We start from the raw sequence: 24,388 nt of genomic DNA, 5'->3' as shown, positions 1-24,388 counted from the left end.
TTTTTGTTAGACATAAACAATGTTGGATTATCTTGCTGTATGAACTTTAAAGTGGCCTAAATTCTTTGAAATTATCAAATCTTACTGTTTTAGGGACGTAATTATATTATGTCGATTAATTTAAGGAACATTTTTCTTAATCAGCTAAACAAGTGATCCAGGAAATGTCCTAACATCGTGAGTATAACCAATTGAATGTCTTCAAATTGCTTTTTTTGTTTGACTAACACTTTTTTTTGGTTTAGCTCTTATTAAATTACGTTTTCACCCTATAGTTGTGTGTGGTTGGGGCAGCAGTTTGTGTGTATGTGGGCCAGATGCTGGGGGGGAATCTGAGAGCTGAACTGAAACTTTACTCCAGCCGAGTTTCAGGTGCGCTTTCTGTCCCTTTGTGCAGTTTTGTTTTGACGCTGGGAGAAACCCTTCAGCTCTGGGGGACCTGGAGAATTTCACACTGATGAGCAACAGGCATGGAAGTGTGTCATGCAAAACCCCCCCTACATCACGCTGTTCCATCATTTATCAGATGGGGAAATGGAACAAATCCTGTTATTTTTAAAATGTAGAAGAAATGTAATACAAATCACAGGGGAGTTGAAAAGGTCAAGCAGCACTGCATACTGCAACAATGACTGATACGACCCAACTGAAACGTTGACTTTAATTAAATGTATTATGTCAACTTAATATTATTGCTTTCAACTAACCTAATACAGTTATGTGAAATTTGTTGACATAATACATTTAATTAAAGTCAACATTTCAGTTTTTTCAGTATACTCAATAGGAAGCTGAATACATATTAGTGTGCATCCAAATCATTGAACTGATTACTCATGAGTCATGACTGAGCCCATTTTTTAAAGAGGCCCTATTCTATTTATTCGGGCTACAATATATTGTATGTAATAGGCTAAGAGGCAGGAAATCTCTAAGCCGTTGACCAATCACAACAGCTTTCCAATCAGAGCAGACTGGGCTTTTATTCTTGCAATTAAAAAAGCTTTTGAAAGGCAGCTTCAAACCTCCAATAATATTTTAAAGTAAAATATTTGGGCAGTTTAATAGATTTCCCATACTCCAATGCTTCGTTCCTTTCCACACATACCCTTAAAGCTGTACTCCCTCATGTTTTGATATGAGTCAAATGACCACTATTTGTTACTGTTCCTTACTAACTCACTATCTGTGTTCTGAAACTGAATTCCTTTGTGTGGCTATAACACCAGGGAGTGTATGTTTAAGTTGCCTCAAGAGTCTCTGTAGCATTAGAGGGTGTTTACCAGTTTACTGACTTTGTCATTTAAATCAAAAGATAACATCAAATAGGTTAATCAAAATAGGCCCATGAATAATCAGATGAAGTTCAACAAGTGTATTGGGTTGTCGTAAGCTGTGAGGATGATTAATGGCTTCCTCAGTGTGAGTTTATCCTGAAAGCTGTGCCGTCATGGAAATTTGAATGAGGTTATGACACCCAGTATTTTACCTCCACCCTAATGAATACCTCCTGTGATTAACTGTCAAATTTCAACATATAGTGGACAGCATATACAGCAAATTACAAGTTTAGTTGGATGAATTCCTGTATTTGAAGAGAAAAAGGGATGAAAACATGAAAGGAGAGTATGGCCATTCAGACTGTGAACCCAGCAGTGAGCAGGATACAGTGTATATATGAGTAAATACAGCCCCAGTAGTGTTTTAATGAGGTGTCCCATGATCAAGATGAGAACTAGTCTGGGTGTGAGTAATCAGCACATGACCTCTGCATGGCTTCTTGATGTATTGAGTTGTAGCGATGGTTTATCCGCTCTGCGATGAGCTCTCAGACACCTGCTCTGAAGGGCCACCCAAAGGCAAAGAGCTATTTATAGCCGGCCTGCAAAGGGCACGCAGGCAGGCGTCATCATAAATACATGCTCCCCCCCACTGATGCTCTTATGCAACTGCACTTCCTCCCACTGGTGAGCTCTTTGGCAGCCCTCTCAACTTTTTAAAGGGCTAGTAGACCCAATATTTACAGACTGTGTTATAATAGTTATACTGTAACCACCTGTTTGAGGTTAGATATTCATGCACCTAATTCGGATTTACACTTATAAAGACATGTATAGATATTAATTCAAATCCTTAACTATCTTCACTAGTATCTGTATATATTTAAACTAAACTACTCTGTGTTTTATCTATACTTTTTTATCATTTTGCTTACATTTTTATTCTCATTTCTTTTCTCTTATTGCTGTTGCTGCTCTGACAACTGAATTGCCTAGGCAGAATAATATTGTCTTCGTTTCATGTTCGTTTTTGGACAAATTTAGAACACTCAGTTTGTAAAATATAAATATACATTTTCTGTTCACTTTTTGTAGAACAGCTTATAGACAATAGAACAGCTTTAGACAATAAATTGATAATAATACAGCAATTTCTGTGGATATTTGTAGAAATAAGCTTGAAGTCTCTGGGTGTCTCATGGTAGTAGCAAACATTTGTTGTAAGGTTAACCCTAACCCTTCTCAACCTATTTCTAATATTTCAAAAATCTCCCAAGGTACATTTACTCAGAGCAGCGGTTTTGAAAGTGTGAGGTGCGCCTCCCCGGGGGGGCGCCAGAGAGCTTCAGGGGAGGCGCAGCGTGAGAAAAAAATAACGAGAAACAGTGAAATCTAGCTAGTTAACTTCAGCTAACTTTATGCGAGCGGCAACATGGAGCGATTTTTTGTGAAGTTACCTAAAGTGAGAGAGGAGACTCAGAAAACAGAGGAAGTATGACCACGAATATTTGAAGCTAGGATTTTCATGGACCGGTCCTGGCAGGGGCGGACTGGCCATCTGTGTGTTCTGGAGAATCACAGAACGGCCGGTCGTCAGCGGGCCGTTGATGGACGGCTCGGTTCGCTGAAGGCCGGCACCGCCCTTTATTTAAATTTGAATAATACTTACTTTGATCAAAAGCAAGTACCGGTCAAGGCTGCAGCCAGAGGATGATCTGCGTTTATTCCTGTCTACATTGCATCCCCGCATCATCCGCCTGTGCGCATCAAAGACGCAGACTCATTGTTCCCACTAAAGTAAGGGTGAGTGTAATAAGGAGGCAAAGTTGACGTTCAGTGCGTTGCCGGGAGCATATAAGGATGTATCCACGATGTTGAACATTTAAAAACAAAATTTAAAAAAAAATTAAAACATAAAGATAAAAAGGTTTTAAAAGTTTTCAGGAGGTGACGCTACTCAGCCAATCAAATCGGTGCAGTCAGTGAGTCAGCACGATAGATTCAAACACACACACACAGAGACGAGACAAGAAGAGAGAAACAGTCAGAGTAACTTCAAATGGCGTGCTCAAAAAAGAGAAAGGTAGACAGAGAAAACAGAGCATTTAATGACATTTTCTCTTACTGGACCTCTTTGAAATGCAATTGAATACCCCTGGATTATAGCAACAACAACAATAATAATAGCAATAATAATTGGGTGGAGGGGCGTGGCTGTTCTTATGTTCTCTGAGGGGAGGCTCACCTTCCCACACTGAAAACCCCTGACTTAGAGCCATACATTGAAACCAACTTAATGTAACCAGGCTTGAAAATACTTTCCAGGCTCAACTTCTCTTCAGTGAGACTTCCCTTTCTATTCATCAGTCTGATGGATTAGGGTCTTTGGGTCGAGCTGTGTTCCACCAATGGAGTCAGCCAAGAGAATGTTGCAGATAGAGCGTTACGCTGCCATTCCCAGGCCTTCTTTCTCAGTGTCGGTGCTAGCTCTTTTCTCCACCAGTTTCCCACTGGTTCACGTTCATGTTCTCCTGGACGTCCATTAGTATGGTAATGCCAGTGTGTGTGAACGAGCTTGCGAATGGATGACGAGGAGTAGTGAGGAAGAAAAGCAGAGAGAAAGCTTTACTTCCTGTGTAATTGCCTTTGTGCGTCAGATGAATGGCTGGACTGGGGAGGCTCTTTCAGGCCGCCGCCACGCTGCGCTGACAAGTGAGCATTCCTGAAGAAAACAGGGAGAGTAGAAGACCTCCCCATCCCCGCCCCTTCAAAGTGATGCTTTTCATAGCATGGACCCTTAAAGAACTGCTGTGTGGCGGAGAACTTGGGCTTCAGGCTTTGGAAGAGGAATCACATTGTGTTATTAAATCCAGGGGCAAGAGAGAGGGCAAGCTTTTGATAAGGAATTATTTCCAATAAATCCAAAGGATGGGATTGGAAGGAAAGCTCTCAGTAATGAATAATTCTGCGTTATCAGACTGCAGTCCTTATGAATTTTTTTTTCTTCTCTATTATTCAATTCCAGCAGAGGAAAGACTGTGTTTTGTCCTCGGGTTAATCTGTAAGCTGTCGGGGACTTTTTTCTTTGCATTTTTGACTTTTTTCATAGTTGACTGTAAGGTCACAGGAAATAGGGAGAAAACGAATGATATTTAACAAAGGACCTCGCTCAATTCAATGGGAATGTCTTAAACCTGGCCATCAGCATGCCCTGAAATGTTGAATGCTTCGAATAATAAATCATTTTTAATTTAATCACAATTTTTCCAACACTTTCAACCTCATTATGAAAACCTGTGTTTTTGCTGATGATGACCGGGGCATTTTACAAAATTAACCCATTTAGATTGCGGTTATCATCAGGGCTGGTTGATATGGATGACATTATCTTCAAAATATTAATGGAATATTTCCTGATAATGAATGGGGACAGTGACAAAATAGAAAAAGCAACATACCGTGACATTAAATAAAATTGTGGTCTACCACAAGAATCAGGAACAGCTTCAGTGCTCTTTGTCATAGATTCACCCCATGATTGGAAACTACTGGAGGGATGAACAACATTTTCTCTAAAATATATTCTATCATTTGGTGTTCAGATCAGACTGTGAAACAAGCTATTATTATATTTGAGTAGTGTAGTGTTTGCACAATGTAGTCATAGTGCAAGACATCACGTAGCAGGTGGGAAACCTCACAATGTCATGATAAAAACACACGCACGTCAGATTTTGTTGCCTTCCTCTTGCTAGTTTGACAAAATCCACCACAGATTCTTAAACCTTGACCTATAAGAGCATGCAGCTATCTTCTATGCAATTGTAGCAAAATACAATTTCAGTGAACCTGTTACCATGACTGTCATTCTCATGATGGGACAATTACACTCAGCCCCCTCATACCCCATACCTTCTTCCTGACTAACTGTATGGGGTGCAACATGAAGTTTAGTCTAACTTTTGTCACAGCAACAATTTAAAACTCTGTGATTGTATTATCTGACACAGTGACTCAAAAGATACATAATTGATATATTTCTTAGTAATTATAATGTATCACTGATCTTTACTAATATATAATATTTTAATGGATGAATTACTGCTTATAATAGAGGCAATTGTTTGAATTTAAGACCAGTAGTTTTTGTTTTGGTCAGATGTGTTGCCTCTGTTTTTCATCAGTGTAGCTTTTATATCCTGTAATGACATGCAGCTGCAATAACTTCTGGGCTTAATGCTTTTCCCCTTTAAATACTTCACTGATGAGGCTGCTTAAAACAAACCTTGTGTGTGTGTGTGTGTGTGTGTGTGTGTGTGTGTGTGTGTGTGTGTGTGTGTGTGTGTGTGTGTGGTGTGTGTGTGTGTGTGTGTGTTGTGTTGTGTGTGTGTGTGGTGTGTGTGGTGTGTGTGTGTGTGTGTGTGTGTGTGTGTGTGTGTGTGTGTGTGTGTGTGTGTGTGTAAGTGTGTGTGTGTGTGTGTGTGTGTGTTGTGTGTGTGTGTTGTGGTGTGATGTGTGTGTGTGTGTGTGTGTGTGTGATGTTGTGTGTGTAGTGTGTGTGTGTGTGTGTGTGTGTGTGTGTGTGTGTGTGTGTGTGTGTGTGTGATGTGTGTGTGTGTGTGTGTGTGGTGTGTGTGCTGTGTGTGTGTGTGTGTGTGTGTGTGTGTGTGTGTGTGTGTGTGTGTGTGTCAGTTGCATGCCAAAACAGAGACACCTGCGTAATCAGTTGTGGTATTGGGAAATCACTTGTGAAATATTTCTTTTTTGCACAAACACATGTCTCTACTGTATTGTCCTCCTCTTCCCCACATTTTCTATGTCTGGTGTCATGAACTTCATCTGGCTCTATATTTTCTGCCTTCAGCTCATCCTGTTGTATCCCCAAGGTGAAGCCCATCCATTATAGTCGTGCTCAGATGTCCTTTATGTGCCCGTGTTCAGCAGTAAGCCTGACTTTGTGTTTTAATTGGTCCTGTGAGACGGAGGACAAGAGGCAGCTGCAGATCTGAGAGCAGGGCGGCCATGCTTCAGGACCTCTGATCCACTGGCCATGTTCTGAGTGTTACTACTTCAGATATTATCGCTTTGTAGGGTAAGAGATGTGAATGGTGAGAAACACAAAACCTTTAACATGGGATGTGAGAATGAATTGAAGATTCATAGTGAAAGAGCTGCAACAGGAAGTGATATTTTGGTGTCTTTACCGCAGTGAAGTGTGTCTCGCTTCCTGTGTGTAGGTGGAAACCGTCTGTTAATGTGTTTTTGAATCACTTCCTGCTAACAGCAGGCAGAAATGTAATAGTTCACCATTATGTTTCTCTCTGAATTGACGTCCAAGAGATGTGGAATGTAATCTACCGTCCACCCTTCTCTCTACTGTATCCCTCCATTTAAAATATCACCCTGGTTTCAGGTTCATGTTACGGGATGGTTCATATCTCTTTCCATCCTATCCTATTTTTGAGATAGAGCAGCCAGCTTTTTATAATGCATGACGCTAAGTATATTCCTTCAGTTTTCCAATGACTCAACTAGCCCAGCCAGTCACAGGGATATACTCAGCAGGTGCATATCCCAGTATAAATGAATGATACTGAGAAAAAAAAGACGAAACATTTACATTTCTGATGATGCATGAAGCAGCCACTTTGATAATCTTGGTGGTTAAACGAATACTTCAAAACATTGGGAAATTGTTATTATTATCAATCCTATGTCTATGATTTCTGCTGCTGCTAGAAACAATGCTAGCAAGAGCAGTCAGATTAAACTGAAATGTTAATTTGTCGGCCACAAAACCGAAACAGTGAGCTGAAGGGCAAAAGGTTTCCATTCAATTGTCAAGCTAATTTTCGAGCTAAAAAAGGAATGCCTACTAGCTGCATCTCTACCAACTGGTTTTGAGCGAATAAACTCAGCTACAGGCTGTTTTGTCCGTCGGCTTGGTCATATAATCCATCTCCCCGAGAAACAATTAGAGGTCTTTAGAAATGTCTTTCAACTGAGCAAGTTTAAATTGTTCTATCATGTTAGCTAGTATGCTAGGCTAGCCGTTTCCTCCCGCTTGTTATAGCTAAACAACATGCTGATTCTAGCTATGTAATGAACTCTGAGACATCATTGATATACATTTTCTCATGTGATACTGTGAAAACAATATCCTAACATGTTAAACTATATAGTTTTATTGGAGACAGTATGTCAGTTAACACTGATGTGTTAACATGTACTTCAAGGAGGCTCAACATGCGGTCTGAGGAAAACATTCTAAAGATATGAAATAAATAGTGAGGAAATTATAATGAGCTGCCTTAAACAAATTTGAGGTATGTTCATATGGCAAGGATATGCTGTCCTTTGTCACAGAGCAGTCAGATAAACATGGGGAAAAGCAAATAGGTGATTTTGTATAAAAGAAAGGTTTTACCATATCTACTCAGTTATTCAAATTCTCACCGGCTGTAACAACCCTAGTTGATCTAATTATTCCTAGAAGGACAAATGTGTCATAGGTCTGGGAATGCCAAAACCACTGCACATCTTGATATCTTGGGAGACTTTGATGAGTTCACAAAATGGTTTGCTGCAGAGCCATTGCACATGTGCTTTGCATTTTCCATCTTGTTTATCTCACACCCCATAAGAGTGAATGAATCATTGTGTTGGTGCCCTGTCCTCTGTCAGCCAGCCAAAGTGAGTTATATCCTCCAAACAGCCAGGAGACAGCCTGCCAAATCCAATTGTGGTAGAAACAAATGGTCTAAAAAAAAAAAAAAGGTATACGGGAGGCAGTATCTCAACTCGTCACACAGTCTCAAAGGGCAGGAATGTGTCAATAGTTAATGGAGGTCATCAAGGTTGATTTATGTAACATCATTGTTGATCTCAGTCTCATGTTAGTGACTAACCACAGACCGTCCAGACTGCTATGTGTCATGTCTCAGTAGTCACATTGCAATTGGGCAGCATTCCCAGCAAGTGTTTATCGCGATAGGAAACACCTTTTCCCCTTAGCTATGATATCAGTGACCCCAAAGGAAACATTTAACATGTTGTGTGATACTCTTGTCAGAATAATGTGTGTGAAATAGAATCTTTTCTAAAAGGACAGAAACACTTGCAAAACCTATTTTTGTCAGTTCAAACCTAATGTACACAAGGTCTACACATCACTGAATTAAAATGAGTTGCACCACATACAGTAAACTTATTTTAAATACATTTGATGAAATTAACTAAATACCACACGTTTCTAAACATTATGCTGATAACATGTGACAAAATGGCGGATTAGGATAAGTGGACATTTCTTCTGAACAACTGCAAAATAATTGTTAAACTTAGACGCATACAAACTAGTTCTCAAGTAGATATTTAGAGAATGTTTCTAAATGTTTACACCTAGTAGCCTAACTGGCAGGTGTAGCTATTGCTAATCTGACTGAAATGAACGACTGACTGTTAGCTTCCTACGTTCATGGTTGCCTTATACGGGATGACCCTACAAATATTTTTTAGCAAAGAAAAAAACGTTTTAAATTGCTAAGACATCTTTAGGCTTTAATGGATACATTTGATTGTAAAATAGAAAATGAAGCAGCGTATGAATTAGGTAATTTTAACGTTTGTGAAACTGAATTCGAACATTTTGTTGGCCTAAAAATGTGTTTATGGTTGCGCCCATTCTAGAAGTCTTCAGTATGTTGACTTTCCTCCACTACACTGATATTTCTTATTATCTATTCTGTCACCAAATGCAGTCTGGCCATATTCCCTCTGCCTTTTTTTTTTCTCTCTTGACCTCGGTGGAAGACAGAGCGAGTGGTGTCAGGGGGCGTAATCACCATGACAACAGTCCAGATTCAAGCAAGCATCAGTGAGCTTTCTCTCCTCCCCTCCTCCTTTGTTTTGTACCGAATAAAAAAGAGAAGTTCATCTGTCGGCGGGCCTCTCCAGAGCGCCGCTGACAGTGAGATGGTTAATAGCGGAGCGTCACTGGCACACAGCTGTTCAGGAGGATCTCCGCCCCGTGGTGAATGTTATTCAGCGAAGATGTCTCTATCCATTAGTTTGTGCCTGAAGTCATTCGCCTGCCTGTTCACCTCAGGACATTAATGGTTATTAATGAGCGTTTGCTGTCTTTATTACAATGTCAGCTCATGGTACAAGTGTGTTTTCTCCCTGGTTCTTGAGGATCTCCCCAACAACCTAAATCAAAAGGTGGCATTTCGTCTTCTTGTGCTCTCCGTCAGCACATAGTATGGAGGTAATAAGCTTAAGAGGCAAATGAACATCGATTGCATGCTGTGAGTTATGTGCTGCTAACAAGAGCAGTGTGTAGATGTGTATCAGTGCATGCAGCTGTGTGTATGGAAAAACTGCATTATCTTTTAAGTGGCCAGTAACTATTAGCTCTCTGTTGCTCATTAGCAGTCCGAGCCTCCTCCCACCTAATTCAGTCACTCCTTGTCTGACACAAAGATGCCCTTCATGGCCCTGATAGAAGCCACATGAAAAGATGGGTCGAGCTCACCTCATGTTGGTCAAAGCCGGATTTTTCCCATTGAGATGAACTGAAACAGTGCCCTCTTGTCATGTAATGCTTCTAAGTTGTGATCAAAAAGGAAGTTTTTTGAAATTTGAAAGTGCAGGTTTTATCCTGGCCTTGTTTTGTCCAAGTAAATGGCAATTTCAAATGGATAACATCCAACTCAGTCATTTCTTACCTGTTTTCTCATAATAAAAAAGGGATATAACAGGTAACACATTGGACACATCTGCTTTTGTATTTCTAGACAGATGTACCATCCACCTTAATAGTTTGTAAAATGGGCACATACAGATGAACAGACTGTCCTAGAATGATATTTCTAGTAGACAAGATAGACTTCACTTCCAACAAATGATGCCCCTTGTGTCTAAGGTCAGTTTCACAGCTTCAGACATGCACAGCTCTTTAAATAAGTTGATATAATATTGATACTTCTTGGTGAAAAATTCAATCTTCTATTATTTACCGCTACTTTTAAAATAACTTACTGTAGCCAAACTCTGTCACCAGAACATTAGAAGCAGTTTCTATGGGACAAAGAGTCACTTACCTATATATTATTGATGAGCGCCGGCAGTCTCAGTGGGTGTTGTTCACTCCAGCTTTCCTCAGACATGTGAGCAGTCTAATGGCAAATTGCTCACACATTGTGTGTGGAAACGAGGGGTAGTAGTTCAGTTTGGCAGTTAATTAGACCCACAGGGGGTGCAGGTGGAGGCGTGAACACACACAGGCACAATCTCATTTGTTTTCTCATTAGGTGTTATTTCAAAAACAGCAGAATTTGTGTTATTGTTGATCAAATACAAAAGCTACTCTATAAATCTATATTCTGAAATATACTATACTCTGCCAAATGCTGAAAAACATTCAACAACAATGGGAAATACTACTTCACATTCTGGTTGGCTAACCACCTTGATCAGATGATTATCTGAGAGAAACCATTCTGCAGAAATAAATCAAAATCTAGTTGATACTACCAGAGTAAGAGAGTTTTGTAATTCAGGTGAACTTACCCTTTAAATACATTTTGGAAAAATATCCCACTTTCATAATCATAGCCTACAGACATAACATAAACCATTATGTTAGGGATATAAGGGCAATATATATTTCAGGATGTCGTTACTAAATCCTACCAAAAATCATAATTTCCTAAAATCCATCAACATTTTTTTGGGAAGAGTCACACATAATGTTTTTATAACTAACTGCAGGGACATTCAGTGTGTGTGCAGCTTCTCTGTGCACGCCCACCATTAGCATGTGCTTTCAGTGCACGCATTAGGAAACACATGGTAGGAAGCCAATCCTTCAGTTACTATTCACCACAGTAGCAGCGAGCCACTCTGGTGAAGGGGTTAATGGCAGCACTTTAACACATTTAGGAATGCTAAACTCCCTGCAACTGAAGGGCATTAGCTGAAAGGGAAAGCCAGTTGAGTGAGGCTAATGCTTGTCATCATTCATAGTTCTGCTGAGCACTAATGGACCTGAAGCTGCAACACAGACAAAACAGACCCTAGATGCAATCTGCAGTTGTTTTATCATTTCTATCAGTGTGTCAGATGTAGTTGCTTTTTCTGCCAAAGACTAAAGACAGCCTTGCATAATATTTCAACAGAAGCAAACACACAATACAAGGGTTAGGGTTACACTCACCTGTGTCAAATCTCTCAAGGAAAGCTCAACTAGTAGCGGACAATATCTACGATTTTCCCCCCAAATATTGTGATTTGAAGTTGTTGTTTTATGTGCATTTATTTGGAGACCTCTTTTGTAGTCATCCATTATGACATTACGTTTTTACCAAGCATCATCACAAACTTATCTTGTGTAAAATAATCCAGTTCCTCGTTGTTGAGGTCCTTCCAGACCTTGTTAAACTAGCCAGTCAGAGAAAAGTCAACTTCCACATATTTAATTGCAGTTTTCTATTTAAAAGATGGACTAATTCAGCTTCATTAATCAGACTGTTACATAGGTGATTTACCAAACACTCATCCTTAATATTGTGATTTAATCATGACAAACAAAATAGTTTAATTTCATTAAAGACAAGCTGCTCATCACAATGTTTGATATCTGACTGTCCCTTAATTTAAATAATACAGTTGGTAGCTCTGCACATTAGCTGCGTTTTTCACTCACAGCACTTCTCATACGCTCTTTGTATTTGACTTTGTTATACTAAAAGGGCCCCTTTAATCCTTAAGTAAACTATTATATCAACAACAGAATAGGCAATGGTTCAACTGTACAGTACTAAATAGCATGTTTCTGCTACAGCACACATATCTTATCTTTAAATCCCTTGTCATGTGTTCTTCTTTGAGAAAAAAAACGGTTAACCCCATAACATAACATCATGTAATTCAGTTTTATACACACATTGACTGTCTGCCCCTGGATAACAGCAGAGGGCTGAGCCTCAGCTGCAGGGGAAAGGCAAACTTCACCGCGTCCATCCATCACTGCTATCAAGGTTGCTTTTGATATGCTAATTCCAGACTGGAAACGCATGCCAGCTACACAATAGGGGCAAATTGGTCAGCAGGAAGCTTGTTTTCTCTGATTTACGTCCAGCAAGAGAACTTTATGCTGACATAATGTATAGTCTTCCTATATAGCCTGACTCTCTGTCCCACCCCTCCTCTTTTTGTAATTGCTTTAAGCTAAATTTAATTTGGGATAATCAGCCAAAAGATGACCTGGCCTGTATTTCTTATACAGGAGCCAGCATAACATTCACCAGGGATTTCCACCCTTTCACATAATAAATCATAAACTAACTAACCAAAACTATAACGATATAATCCTTTCCAATCCTAAAAGACACTTTATGGTCCAGTCTTGATCATATTCAAGCCTCACTTCAGTGTTTTTATGAAGCAGACCACACAGGGCATTGTAACATTGTAACATTTTGAAGGCCTCGCTTGATTACACCCTTACTTCGTGTGTGTTTGTTTGTGAATGTCTCTGTGTTTTTCTGAGCTTTTCCACCTCCACAGGCCTAATAGACGAAGCTAATTACTTTTCCAGTGCGTCGCTGGTGGAGGATGCTTTGTGATCTTTCAGGCCCACTCTCTTCCCTTTGTGTGATCCAGCACTGATACACACGGTATAACAAGCATGCACAGAATTCTGAATATACACTAACACATACTCGCTAGAGAGCCACGGACAGTTATGCGGTAACCCCAGAATTCATTTGGAGTGATATTTGTGTGCACCTGATAAATATTGTCCAATTTACACCCTGTTTAACTCAGTTTCTGGTAAATGCTTTAGTTTGTTCAAAAATATTTGTTTTTTATGAAAAAAACACTGTTAATCATTTAAAAACGTGCAAGATTTTTCATCTAGAAGGTTGGAACCATTCTATACCAAGACATTACTCTGACAAATGAGTATCTGACAAATGATTCAACAATGGTACTCCCTGATACTTCAGAATTTAAAGATCAATTAAAAAAACGTCATATAATCCATAGACTCCCTAACATCCCTGAGTGTACTAAAACACATGATGTCATTCAATACAGCATGTAAATCATAGATGACGTGTGGACAATCATTTACATCACTATTTAGTAATGTATACATCTACTTCCTGACATGTCTCCTCCTCCTGACCCTCGGCCTGCAGCAGCAGCACGTGCAGGGTGCATCGTGGCAGATGGCTATCACCCCCGACCGGTTCTCCTGGCTTTTCTATTTCTGGCTTCCTTATGCAGAAGGCCTATTGTCTAGGCTGTCATGATATAGCGTTCAGCATCCTTCTTAATCGACCTGGTTTTCCTCTGTAGTGATTTCCAGCTGTTGCCACTGGGAAGCGTTGAAGATGCTGCTGATTTTAGCACGGGAAACACATGGTCTTGTATGCAGCTGTGGACATTTGAGAGGTTTTTGTGTCGGAAACGGTTAAGAACTACTGCTTCAGGTTTCCTGTCAAGTAGATTGTATCACATTTGCCATGGTATGTTCCAATCTTGCCACGGTAAAATGTAGTAGGTAATTACAAGTTACACAAGGGAGCTTTGCTGTCATTAACACATCTGTCAGCCTTGCCCTCACTAACACACAACCTCACCTTCCTGCACAGCCACCACTTCCAGCCTTTCCTTCCTCGGCATTACTGCGCACAAACACTAGAGGTGTGAACGCACACAGTGTCATGAAGTAAAGACTCTCTCTTGCTCCTTTTGTGACCTGTGTTGTGTTTGTTGCAGCGAGGCACACATGATGATGAGAGTTGGCCTTCATTCATGATGATGCAGCTGCTCTCTCTCCTGGTCTCTCTTCGCTCTTACGGTCTCGCTTCCTTTCCTTTCCTAAGATAGCCCCTTATATGCTTTTTGGGGGTTTTCCCTTTCCTGTAGTGTGTTTTATAGGTTTTGGTACATGTAAATGGTCTGCAAAGGCTGAAATCCCAAAGCTCACGCCAGAGGGAGTTTCTCGTCTCTTTGTTCACTTCCCTAACATAATGACATCACTATGTAACACCATTGCTTCTATGGCTAGTGCTCCAACACATTGTATGTGATAGGCTAAGTGGCAGAACGTCTATAAACAGTTGACCAATCACACAAGAGCCGGCCAGCTAACCAATCAGAGAAGACAGGGCTCTGGTTTCAGACAGAGGGGAAAAAGAGGTGCTGGAGCAGTTGACTAATCAGAACAAAGGCGAGCCAGGTAACCAATCAGAGCAGACTGGGCTCTGGTTTCAGACAGAGGGTGAAAAGAGGTGCTGCAGCAGGCAGTATGAGAAAAACAAAGCCAAGCATGGAAACATGTCACAGTCGAGGCCAATACAAATATAACCTGACAATTAGCATAATAAGGCCCATTTAAAAAGTAGTCATGAGAAATCAGACAAAACAACATCTCCCATGTTGTTTATTCAGTTTGATTTTACTTCACTATTTAGCATTCAGTGAACTGCTGAGGTAAGCCCTTCTTCTGATCTTACAGTCAGTGATGTATACATTTATCAGGTACCACCTGCCTTGCAACATGTCTTTGATGTCCGTCATGGTATACAACATATCCCAATGCTTGCTGTATACTACATCGTATCAAGTTCACCTTGCTCACTAACAATTTTGCTATAATACTTGCATAATATCTATAGATTTGCTGTTTTCTCTCTCTCTCTCGCCGTCTATGAAGGCTTGATACTGTATGTGCTGTACATGAATTATTGATGTTGAGGGACTAAGCGGCCATGCTGGAGGTTTATCTGCTCCATTACTGCTCTCCCTATGAGCCGGGAACTTTACCTGTCAGTTAAGCTCCACTGTGCCCCGGCTATCAAAGAGTTACTGTAGCTATTTTACTGTCTGCAGCCTCGAGAGACTTACTGTAGAACTATATCTGTTAATACATGCCCAAACATGATCCTTACTGTCAGCGTTTCTCAGTCATGCATCTTAGTATACCCATTTCTGGAACGTATCTTGATAAAGGCGAAAGAATGTGGCAAGCCATTTCTTTTTTGTAAATCTGCTGAACACTGCAGCTAGAAACCTTGCATTCTCGATCTTTAACAAGACATTGGGGAGCATCTCACTTCAGAGGACCGTGGCAACAGGTTTAAAGGTCCTTACTCTCATCCTTGCTGTAGAGATAAGGAGCCAGTAAACTGTGTTACTATGGTAACAGGGATGTTGTTGTATCACCTCCCAACCAGTGTTGATGACGCAATGACACATATCGCTAACAATTAAAGATAGGACTAAAATGTATTTTCTTTACACTGAAAAACTGAACCGTTGACTTTAATTAAATGTAAGATTTCTCATAACTATATTATGTTAGTTGAAAGCAATCATTTTAAGTTTAAATTAAAAGAATGTCAGTTCAACTTAATATTATTGCTTTCAGCTAACTTAATACAGTTATGTGAAATTTGTTGACATAATAAATTAAATTAAAGTTTACGTTTCAGTTTTTTCAGTGTATAATAAAAACAAAAATCTCTTTTTTCACTGACTATAACTATTCAACGATAATTACAATTTAACATGATTGAAGTTAGACACAAATTTAGTTAAAAAACAGGGTGAAAAAGAATAGCTGACAAAAAAAACACTACAGTCAAAATAGGTTCTACATTTTCTATCACGCAGCGCTCTAACGGGAACAGCTGTGTGTTTTTGTAAAGGTTATGGAAGCATCACTAAACACATACACCTCTCTCAAAAGCATTTTCCACATAAATAGTTGGCTCGACAGAGGCTCCCTTTTACTTACCTCTTTTGTCTCTTCCTTTTATGATTGGTCTATTCTTTTTGTTTTGGCTAGTAAATGTTAAGTCACCTTTTTCACCCCTGGTGTTGGTTTACTGCAGTAGCGTCTATGATTTTCCCCTGTGCTCAGAGGTGCATCCATCATCCAAAATCTATTGGACCCGCATGCACAAACAATGCGCATGGGTACAAACCTCTCACTGTATGAGGGGAGGATGTTCCTGGGCAGCTATGATGACTCAACAGGCTGACCTGTCTAAGCCGACTCAACCTTTCAGAGCATTGTATATGAGAGGCGGAAGGTCATTGTAGATCTGAAGAGGAGCTGTTTTTATCCCTGTAAAGGTCAGTCAGTACAGTCATGAGTTGGAATGACTGCATAAAAAGCCTCGAGTTGGCTTTAGTGTGACATAGTTGTGGACTTTCCTGATATTATATATTGGCCAAATCATGAAGAGGATCGCTGTTGGAGAGTGAAATCTGCCTTGAAGCATTTTAGTTGCTAGCCAAGCTATTGTCCTGTAAAGACATTGGGCTCAAAATGAGTGCCAATAAAATCAGTCAAGAGCATTTAGCATTTCCCCAGAAGGGCCTTACCCTGGACAATGCATCTTCCCAGTATCTGTGTTTCTGCCAAAGGAAGGGGACGGGGTTGCTCGGTCGTTGATGGCTTTGTGTGTCTGCAAGGGTTGGGTAAAGGGTGGGGGCTCCAAAGGCGCTCCTCAGAACTGGGTCAGAGGGATTAATTTCCTGGCCTTGGCTGATTCAAGCTAATGGCAGATTAGCATGGGAAGTTTAACTTCCAAAACCTCCCCTCCACCCACAACAGACAGCCAGGACTGAAAGTGAAGCGGCATGCTGCTTTTCACACACCTGGGGCCCGAGGAATGTGTGTGTGGAGTGATGCTATCCCTATATTGTGTGTATTATGCGCTCTGTCTGACTCCTAGCTGACTATGTGTGACCATCACAGTCAGAGGTAATTATTAGAAGACAACCCAGTCTCACGGCATTTCGTGTTATAGTCACGACATTTAATCTATTGATTCGTGTTCACCAACACGATTTCCCCCTTTTTTTCATGTCACACAGAACGATTTTAAAAGCAATGTATTTCTATTGGTAGTGTGTTTCGTGCCTGCAACATGTCTTTTTGTCCGGTCGGGTCTTGGAAGACCGGAAGCTGTGTGGTTCATAAAAACATGTTCTTACTCAATATCAAGCCACGATTATTGTTTTTAATTTTAAATCGTATAATGTCTGACTTTTTTTGCCGTCCGCGAGGAAAATAAATGGGGCCTCAGAATACTGAAATCTGTATGTTTTAAATCTTTTTTTCCTTCTAAAAAGAAGGAAAAAAAGAGTGTGTGTGTGTATTACAATGCCGTTATGTGATGAATTTCAAAGAGAAAAGCAAGCACACTCGGATTAAAGTATTATTTTCTTTTTTTTTTTTAATGTTTTTCGGATTTCATATCGCATTAACACCATATCCCAACGTGCATTGCGGGTAAACAATCCAATCACCGAGCTTAAACCATAGCTGAGGATCTTGGGTAATCAGTTCAGTGGGTGTGTATCTGTTTCCGGTTATTTTATTTTGAAATTCAGTTCCTGACGGACGCCAAAAAAGCCAGAGATTATAGAATTAAACAAATAAATAAAAACAAGGATAATTGTGTGTTATTGTTGAGTAAATAACAGTGTGTTATTTAGAAAAGAATAACAAATTAGAAGGAAAAAAAGATTTAAAACATAGGCCTACAGATTTCAGTATTCTGAGCCCCATTTCGCGGACGGCAAAAAAAGTCAGACATTATACGATTTAAAATTAAAAACAATAATCGTGGCTTGATATTGAGTAAGAACATGTTTTTATGAACCACACAGCTTCCGGTCTTCCAAGACCCGACCGGACAAAAAGACGTGTTGCAGGCAAGAAAAACACTACCAATAGAAATACATTGCTTTTAAAATCGTTCTGTGTGACACGAAAAAAAGGGGAAAATCGTGTTGGTGAACACGAATCAATAGATTAAATGTCGTGACTATAACACAAAATGCCGTGAGACTGGGTTGTAGAAGAGTATTAAGACGTATCATTGGTCAAATAAAATCCTATAGATGTAGTAATCGTCTGACACAGCTGGAAGATTAAGCCAACAGATATCTCTTCCTTTTAGCCCAGTGTTTTCAGACTTTACTTACTGATTTGTAGCTGAAAGCTATAAAATGCACTCTTGTTTCATTAACTCTTTTACCTGCTAAACAATCTGTTAGCTAATGTTTGGTTTACGGTGCACTTTTTTCGGACGTGGGAAAGTAAATCGTACATTTGACAAACCACAGTCATACTTTGAAACCGCGTTTAATCAAAACAATTCAAACTGTCTGCTGTGGGCAGGCTCAAACAGGGATAGGCTAATGTTAGCTTATATTGGCATGTTGCTGCTTATTAGCCATTACTGTGACAGTTGGCTAACTTTATGACTGTTGTCTACTGTTGCTACTATAGGAGTATTTTGCTGTCCCTTTCATTTCACTTCCACAGAGTCTGCTTTGCCACTTTTTGGGAAAAAGGAACAGATATTTGTCAGTTCATTGAAATAATAATCATCAGATTTATCAGTAATGAAAAGGATTCCTAGTTGCAGACCTTATCCTAAGAAACAGATTATCTTCCTGTGACATTGGAGGATCAGGTTCAAAACCAGTTAATGATGTATTCTGTATTCCGCTGGCTCCCGTCTGTCTCCTTCCAGTCGACTGTCCAGTAAAAAGTAATAATAAAAAAGACAATGTGTTTCTGTCAGTCTCTTTTCCCTGCACCTCTTAACGCTGTTTTGTTTGGGTGTTGCTGGCACCAATGGACCGTTTAATGTGCCTGAAGTGATTTTAATTAGGTTTCATTCTGTTTCTACAGGCTCTTTATCTCCTTCCTTCTACGTCGCTTCTTTGCTTCTGGGCTCGTCTTTTTATATCAAGCTTTTATCCCTTCTGGCAGTACCAGCAAAGCCTGTCTGAAGCTCTATGAGCTATGCAGTTGCACCATACACCGCAGTTGTGACTGCAATATCTTGCATGTCTTCCAAAATTAAAGCCCCTAAATTGTATTCAATTATCCAGATTTTGTCTAGGCGATATTACAAATTCTGTTATGGTTCTAAATTTGATTGTGAATATAGGTTATACATCTGCTAATTTTAGCATGGTAGCAGTACAATTACACTTAATCTGAACAGGTTTTATAATACTATATGCAGTACACATTGTATTTGAACCCTCCTTCGCCATGACTCAGATGAGAAATCCCAGAAAGTTTAGGAATTCTTGAGTCAGCTGTTCTGGGAGTTTCCACTTTTTGCAGCTCTGCATTGTTTCTTCGGGGGATGTTTTCATGCCCAAGAGGATATTATGTCTGCTAGTGGTGTAGCAAAGATTGACCACATAACTTCAATCTCTTTTGTTTTTTTGTTCCATACCTCTATAGTTGAAAACAGTCCTGTCAAAACAATGGCATTCCACAGCAAAACCGAAAAGCTCATTCCTGTCTCTCCTCTCTTTTATAAGGTATTGGAAAGAACGTCATCTGTGACCGGACAGCAACGCCTCTGGATGCCTTCCGAATGATGTCAGCGGCCCAGTACTACCCCAAGTTGCTGAGCATTATGGGAAATGTGTTACGTTTTCTGCCCGCTTTCGTTCGAATGAAGGAGCTGTTAGAAGAGGGGTACATCGGAGAGCTTCTGGTCTGTGAGGCCCAGGTACGACAACATCTATAAATGTTTCTTTGCCTTTTATTATAATGACAACAATATGTTACTATTGTTTATGTATAGTTTGAGTTGTGCCCACAGAATTGGCAGGTAATGTGTGTCTTAAGGAGTGTTGGTTAGGGTTAGAGTTAGGGTTAGGGTTAGTTGGTCTCTTCCCAACTGTTTCCTTTGTTTTATTTATTTGTTATCCTGACTACGTTCACGAAAGAAAGACCTACTGTAATATGGTATCAAATCTTCACAAGTGTTCCTCTTGCCCTACAGGTCCACAGTGGCAGTCTCCTAGGAAAGAAATACAACTGGAGCTGCGATGACCTGATGGGAGGCGGAGGTCTGCATTCCGTGGGTAGTTACATAATTGACTTGCTAGGGTTTCTGACCGGTCAGCGCGCAGCAAAAGTCCACGGCTTCCTCAAGACCTTCGTCAAACAGACGGACCACATCCGGGGCATCCGTCAGATTACCAGCGACGACTTCTGCACGTTCCAGATGGCGCTGGAGGGCGGCGCCTGCTGCACCGTCACGCTGAACTTCAACGTTCCCGGAGAATTCCGGCAGGAGGTTATCGTCGTAGGTACGGTGGGAAGGCTTACGGTCACCGGGACAGACCTGTACGGACAGAAGAACAGCAGCGGAGGAAACGGTGGGGGTCCTGAACTCCTGCTCAAAGACAATACACCTGTTGAGAATTCTTCCTTACCGGAGAAGGCCTTCATTGACATTCCGTCCCCGTATCTCATTGGAACAATCCGCATGATCCAGGCCGTGCGGGAGGCCTTTCAGGACCAGGACGACAGGCGGACGTGGGACGGGAGGCCTCTGACAATGGCTGCTACATTTGAGGATTGTCTTTATGCTCTTTGCGTGGTTGATACCATCAAGAAATCCAACCAGAGTGGAGAGTGGCAGAACATTGTGGTGATGAAGGAGGAGCCAGAAATCAGCCCGGCCTATCTGATCAGCGAGGCCATGCGTCGGAGTAGGATGTCCCTCTACTGTTAGCATCCGGCTGATTGGCTGACGATGGCCTGTGTTTAACTTAACTGGAGGTGGCAGCTCAAAGGCTTAGTGTTGTTTTGGAACTTTATTTATTAATCTTCTGGGTACAGTTATTAAAATCATCACTCTCTTTTTAAAACCGTCCAATGTGTATTGCTACTGTTACAAACAGAGAGGTATGATACAGAGAACTATGGTTTCCTGAAACCCTGCCTCAGCAGTAGAAGAAAAGCAATGTGATCAATAATTAAACTTTTATTTATAAGGAAGCCTTTCCTGTTTTCCTTTTGACAGAAGTCTTGAGTCGTTAATGGGAGATACACTCGTAAATCAAACTGATTCATACAACAATAAGATATACTTTGGAGGCAGACCAGGCAGTGAAACTAATGCTACTGTATCCTGTTTGACCATAAGGGTATTGCGCCTTTCTTCCCTGCTTCTCTTCTTTATGACTGGGTCTGGAAGACAACACCTTACACTGTGGGTCCAAAATATGGACAGCCAAGGAAGAATGATAGTCCCTTAGCTTAAAACTGTGCTGCTGTATTGTCGCTGTAGTCTCTAGTACTTGCTAGTTTTACCAAGTGAATGTTTTAAAAAATAATCAGTGTGCTTGATAGCTTCGGACTGCTCTGTATGCTTCCTCTTTGCGTGTGGAACAAGAGAGAAAATAAATCAATAGTTTGGCTGCTGGGTTTTTCGACGGGGTCTACCTTCTGGTTAATGTATGCAATTTTTCCAGGCTGTAGTCTGTGGTAGAAATACTTAAACTTCCACCTGGAGCAAAGGGTTAATGGTTGGCCTTTATGCAGTTATAGTAGCCTGTGCATACAAGTCTTGTATGAGTGGCCAGTGCAGTTCTTATTTTCTTATTTATTTAATGCAATTTCTGTCGTAATTAAGCATGGCCAGGAAATACACTGAGCTTGTGTTGTGTGTGCATATGTCTACCGAGCCTTAATAAAAAATCTATCTTGCACTAGGTTGCGAGTAAATGCTGAGCAATATGGGTGGTTTATCCCAATGTTGTAATGCAAAGGCTCACTTGCATTTAGCTACCACGCCTCATAAAGCTTCTCTGACACGCACAGTGAGATGCAGGTTTGTCAGTTTGCATCATGCATCAGTATGCAAGTTCAGTTTGGACCGAAACATAGCATTTCTTTAAGCAGTAGTGTTGAGCGCAAAGGCTGGTGTTATTCTCTGTTCCCATGTCTGTAGCACTGATTGATGTAAACAGATGACTATGTTCCTTGTGAAAGGTGTCACTCATAGTAATGATCCACAGATTATTATTTCCTTACTCTTCAGTTCCCATCAACTCCACATAGCACATCATTATTTTCATTATTTTGTTTTTTTGGCCCACAAATGCTGTTCTGGTTCATTCTCAATGCTCTCGTAAAACGTGTTTTCAGCCATGGCCGACGGCTGTTTTCATCACCAATAGGCCCGATACACCCATGGTACTCTTCTTTTAAGAAATTGACACCTAAAATTAGCCATAATCAGGAAAAACTCAGCTAAATGAGAATGATTTTGGGCTTTCTTAAAAATTAAATAATAGCTCAGCATTTTTTGCTCAAGTTAGCCAAACATGAGGGAATAGAGCATTTGTTTGGGACTAGTTTTAGCTTTTGAACAAAGAAAATGTGGTGATGTAGTAAGAAACCAATACATGATTGCAGCCAGTCTTCACAACTTTGGTGGATTCAATTAGTGGACTAATTAAACTAGAGCAAGAGTGAGAACAATTATCAACAGTCATTCAATATAAAGGGATTCTAAAACCCACCATCGGAAAGTATTTGCAAATCTCGCTTGACTTAAGGTTTGGTATCACTCAATACAGGTGAGAGAACAGCACAGACCTACAGTACAAGCCAAAAGATTGATTTTTTTTTTAATGCATTCTCTGTTCCCGTGTGGTTTTCCAAACTCTGCTGAAATACTATCTATGTAACGACTACTGAAAATGTACATATGCAACAATATGTGTTTGTCTAAAGAAATAAACAAGTACTGTATGTATTTTATTTGTGAAAACCAAGGAAATGGAACATGTTTCGATGAGTGTTAAGCTATTTATTATTTGCTTGTGTAACAGCAGAACGAGGCCTTATATCATTCAGCTTCTTATTAATTATTGACCAAAATGATTTTCTTTTAACTTTGTTGTAAAAAGTGTGTTTGCTTTTTAGCTGCGTCATAAATCATATACTGTCACAGTAATATAGTCTCTAACAGTAATGTTTGACCCTTGTTTTTGTTTAGCGTGTGTTAACACTCACTAAAGTTACACACTTAAGGTCCAACACTGATAAGCTATCACCCTGTAAGATAACTCGAGTTAGATTATTGCGTAGTAAGCATTTTATCAAATCTGCATATAGACTTTCCCCCTTTGCCTGATTACAGTTTTCATAATATTAATGATTTGAACCTACGCACTGGAATTCCCTCTTTTTATTGAATCATTACTTTTTGTCCACTGTTCAGGCACTATGCACACACTGTATAGGAAAAAAAGGAATAATAATTGGTCCAATCTTTTTACATTTATTCCAAACAAGGTTGTTTTCTTTCCCTCTTCAGGCCTGTAAACATACTTTGTTTCTGTGTGATTTGATGTAATAGCCTCTTATGATGTCTGAATATAATTTGAATTTAAATTATTTTCACTGTTGAACTGATGTATGTATAGGGAATCTCAGGTGAGGGGCCCAATTTCACAAAAAGACAAGTCCGTTCCCTGAATCCCCCTTTACCCCTATGTTTGGTTTAGTCCAGTGTGGATCATACCATTTTCAGGGTTACACAAAACAACAGAAGGTTCATTGTTTGTGTCTGGCAGCTTCACCACTACCATGCTTTTTATAATTAGTTACTTTATTTTCCCAGTGCATAACAGTAGAACAAAAACTCTGCTCTTTTCGTAAACTGTTGGAAATAATAGGAATTTACAGACTTGTAAAATAAAATGTTAACTTGGTCTTGTCTTTGAAAACTAAATAGAAAAATAGCCATGACACAAGTCACTGTTCAGAATACTTAATTCTGCTATCATTTTAGAGAGAAATGTTGTGTCAAATTGTGCAGGGTTAATGCAGAGAAGTGTGTTTGATGCTCAGAAATTGTTTTCCAGTGTTAAAGCTGTTTTTGCTTACTAAGCTGTAGACATTTTAAGGACTCTGAATTCAGCTTTTATTACATTAAATATCTAATATATTTCATTTGCTCATATCTCTCCTTGTACGTTATATCATTTAGGCCTGTGGCGACCAGTGTTTCATTACCCAGACACAGGTTTTGGCATCTGTGTTTAAGGATTATCTCACAATAGACAGAGTTTGTTTAACTCGGCTTGGATCCCATGCTAAGATTAAATGAACTATATATTTAGCCGCTCCGGGGGTGAAACGCTCAACAGGGACTCATAACATTAGCTTAGTTTTTTCAAGGGTCTAAAACATGGATATTCTTTCACTTTGTGCTGGCTGGAGGTTTATCCATGTCCATACA

General features: G+C 40.0%; 1 protein-coding gene across 1 annotated transcript in view; it reads left to right on the top strand.

Annotated features, from left to right (window-relative positions):
• si:ch211-276f18.2 (glucose-fructose oxidoreductase domain-containing protein 1) overlaps positions 1 to 24,097 on the top strand; it is a 29,139-nt gene extending 5,042 nt beyond the window's left edge. Inside the window, exons 2-3 of the mRNA XM_034126758.1 lie at positions 19,659 to 19,852; positions 20,129 to 24,097. Coding sequence (XP_033982649.1) covers positions 19,659 to 19,852; positions 20,129 to 20,866 — 932 coding nt within the window. The 3' untranslated portion in view covers positions 20,867 to 24,097. The remainder of the gene's footprint in view (positions 1 to 19,658; positions 19,853 to 20,128) is intronic.
• Positions 24,098 to 24,388: the final 291 nt, after the last annotated feature.

This window comes from Trematomus bernacchii, unplaced genomic scaffold (genome assembly GCF_902827165.1).
Source record: "Trematomus bernacchii unplaced genomic scaffold, fTreBer1.1, whole genome shotgun sequence".
Taxonomy (NCBI): Eukaryota; Metazoa; Chordata; class Actinopteri; order Perciformes; family Nototheniidae; genus Trematomus; species Trematomus bernacchii.
Note: the sequence above shows the minus strand (reverse complement) of the source record. Positions and strands in the feature narration are given on the sequence as shown.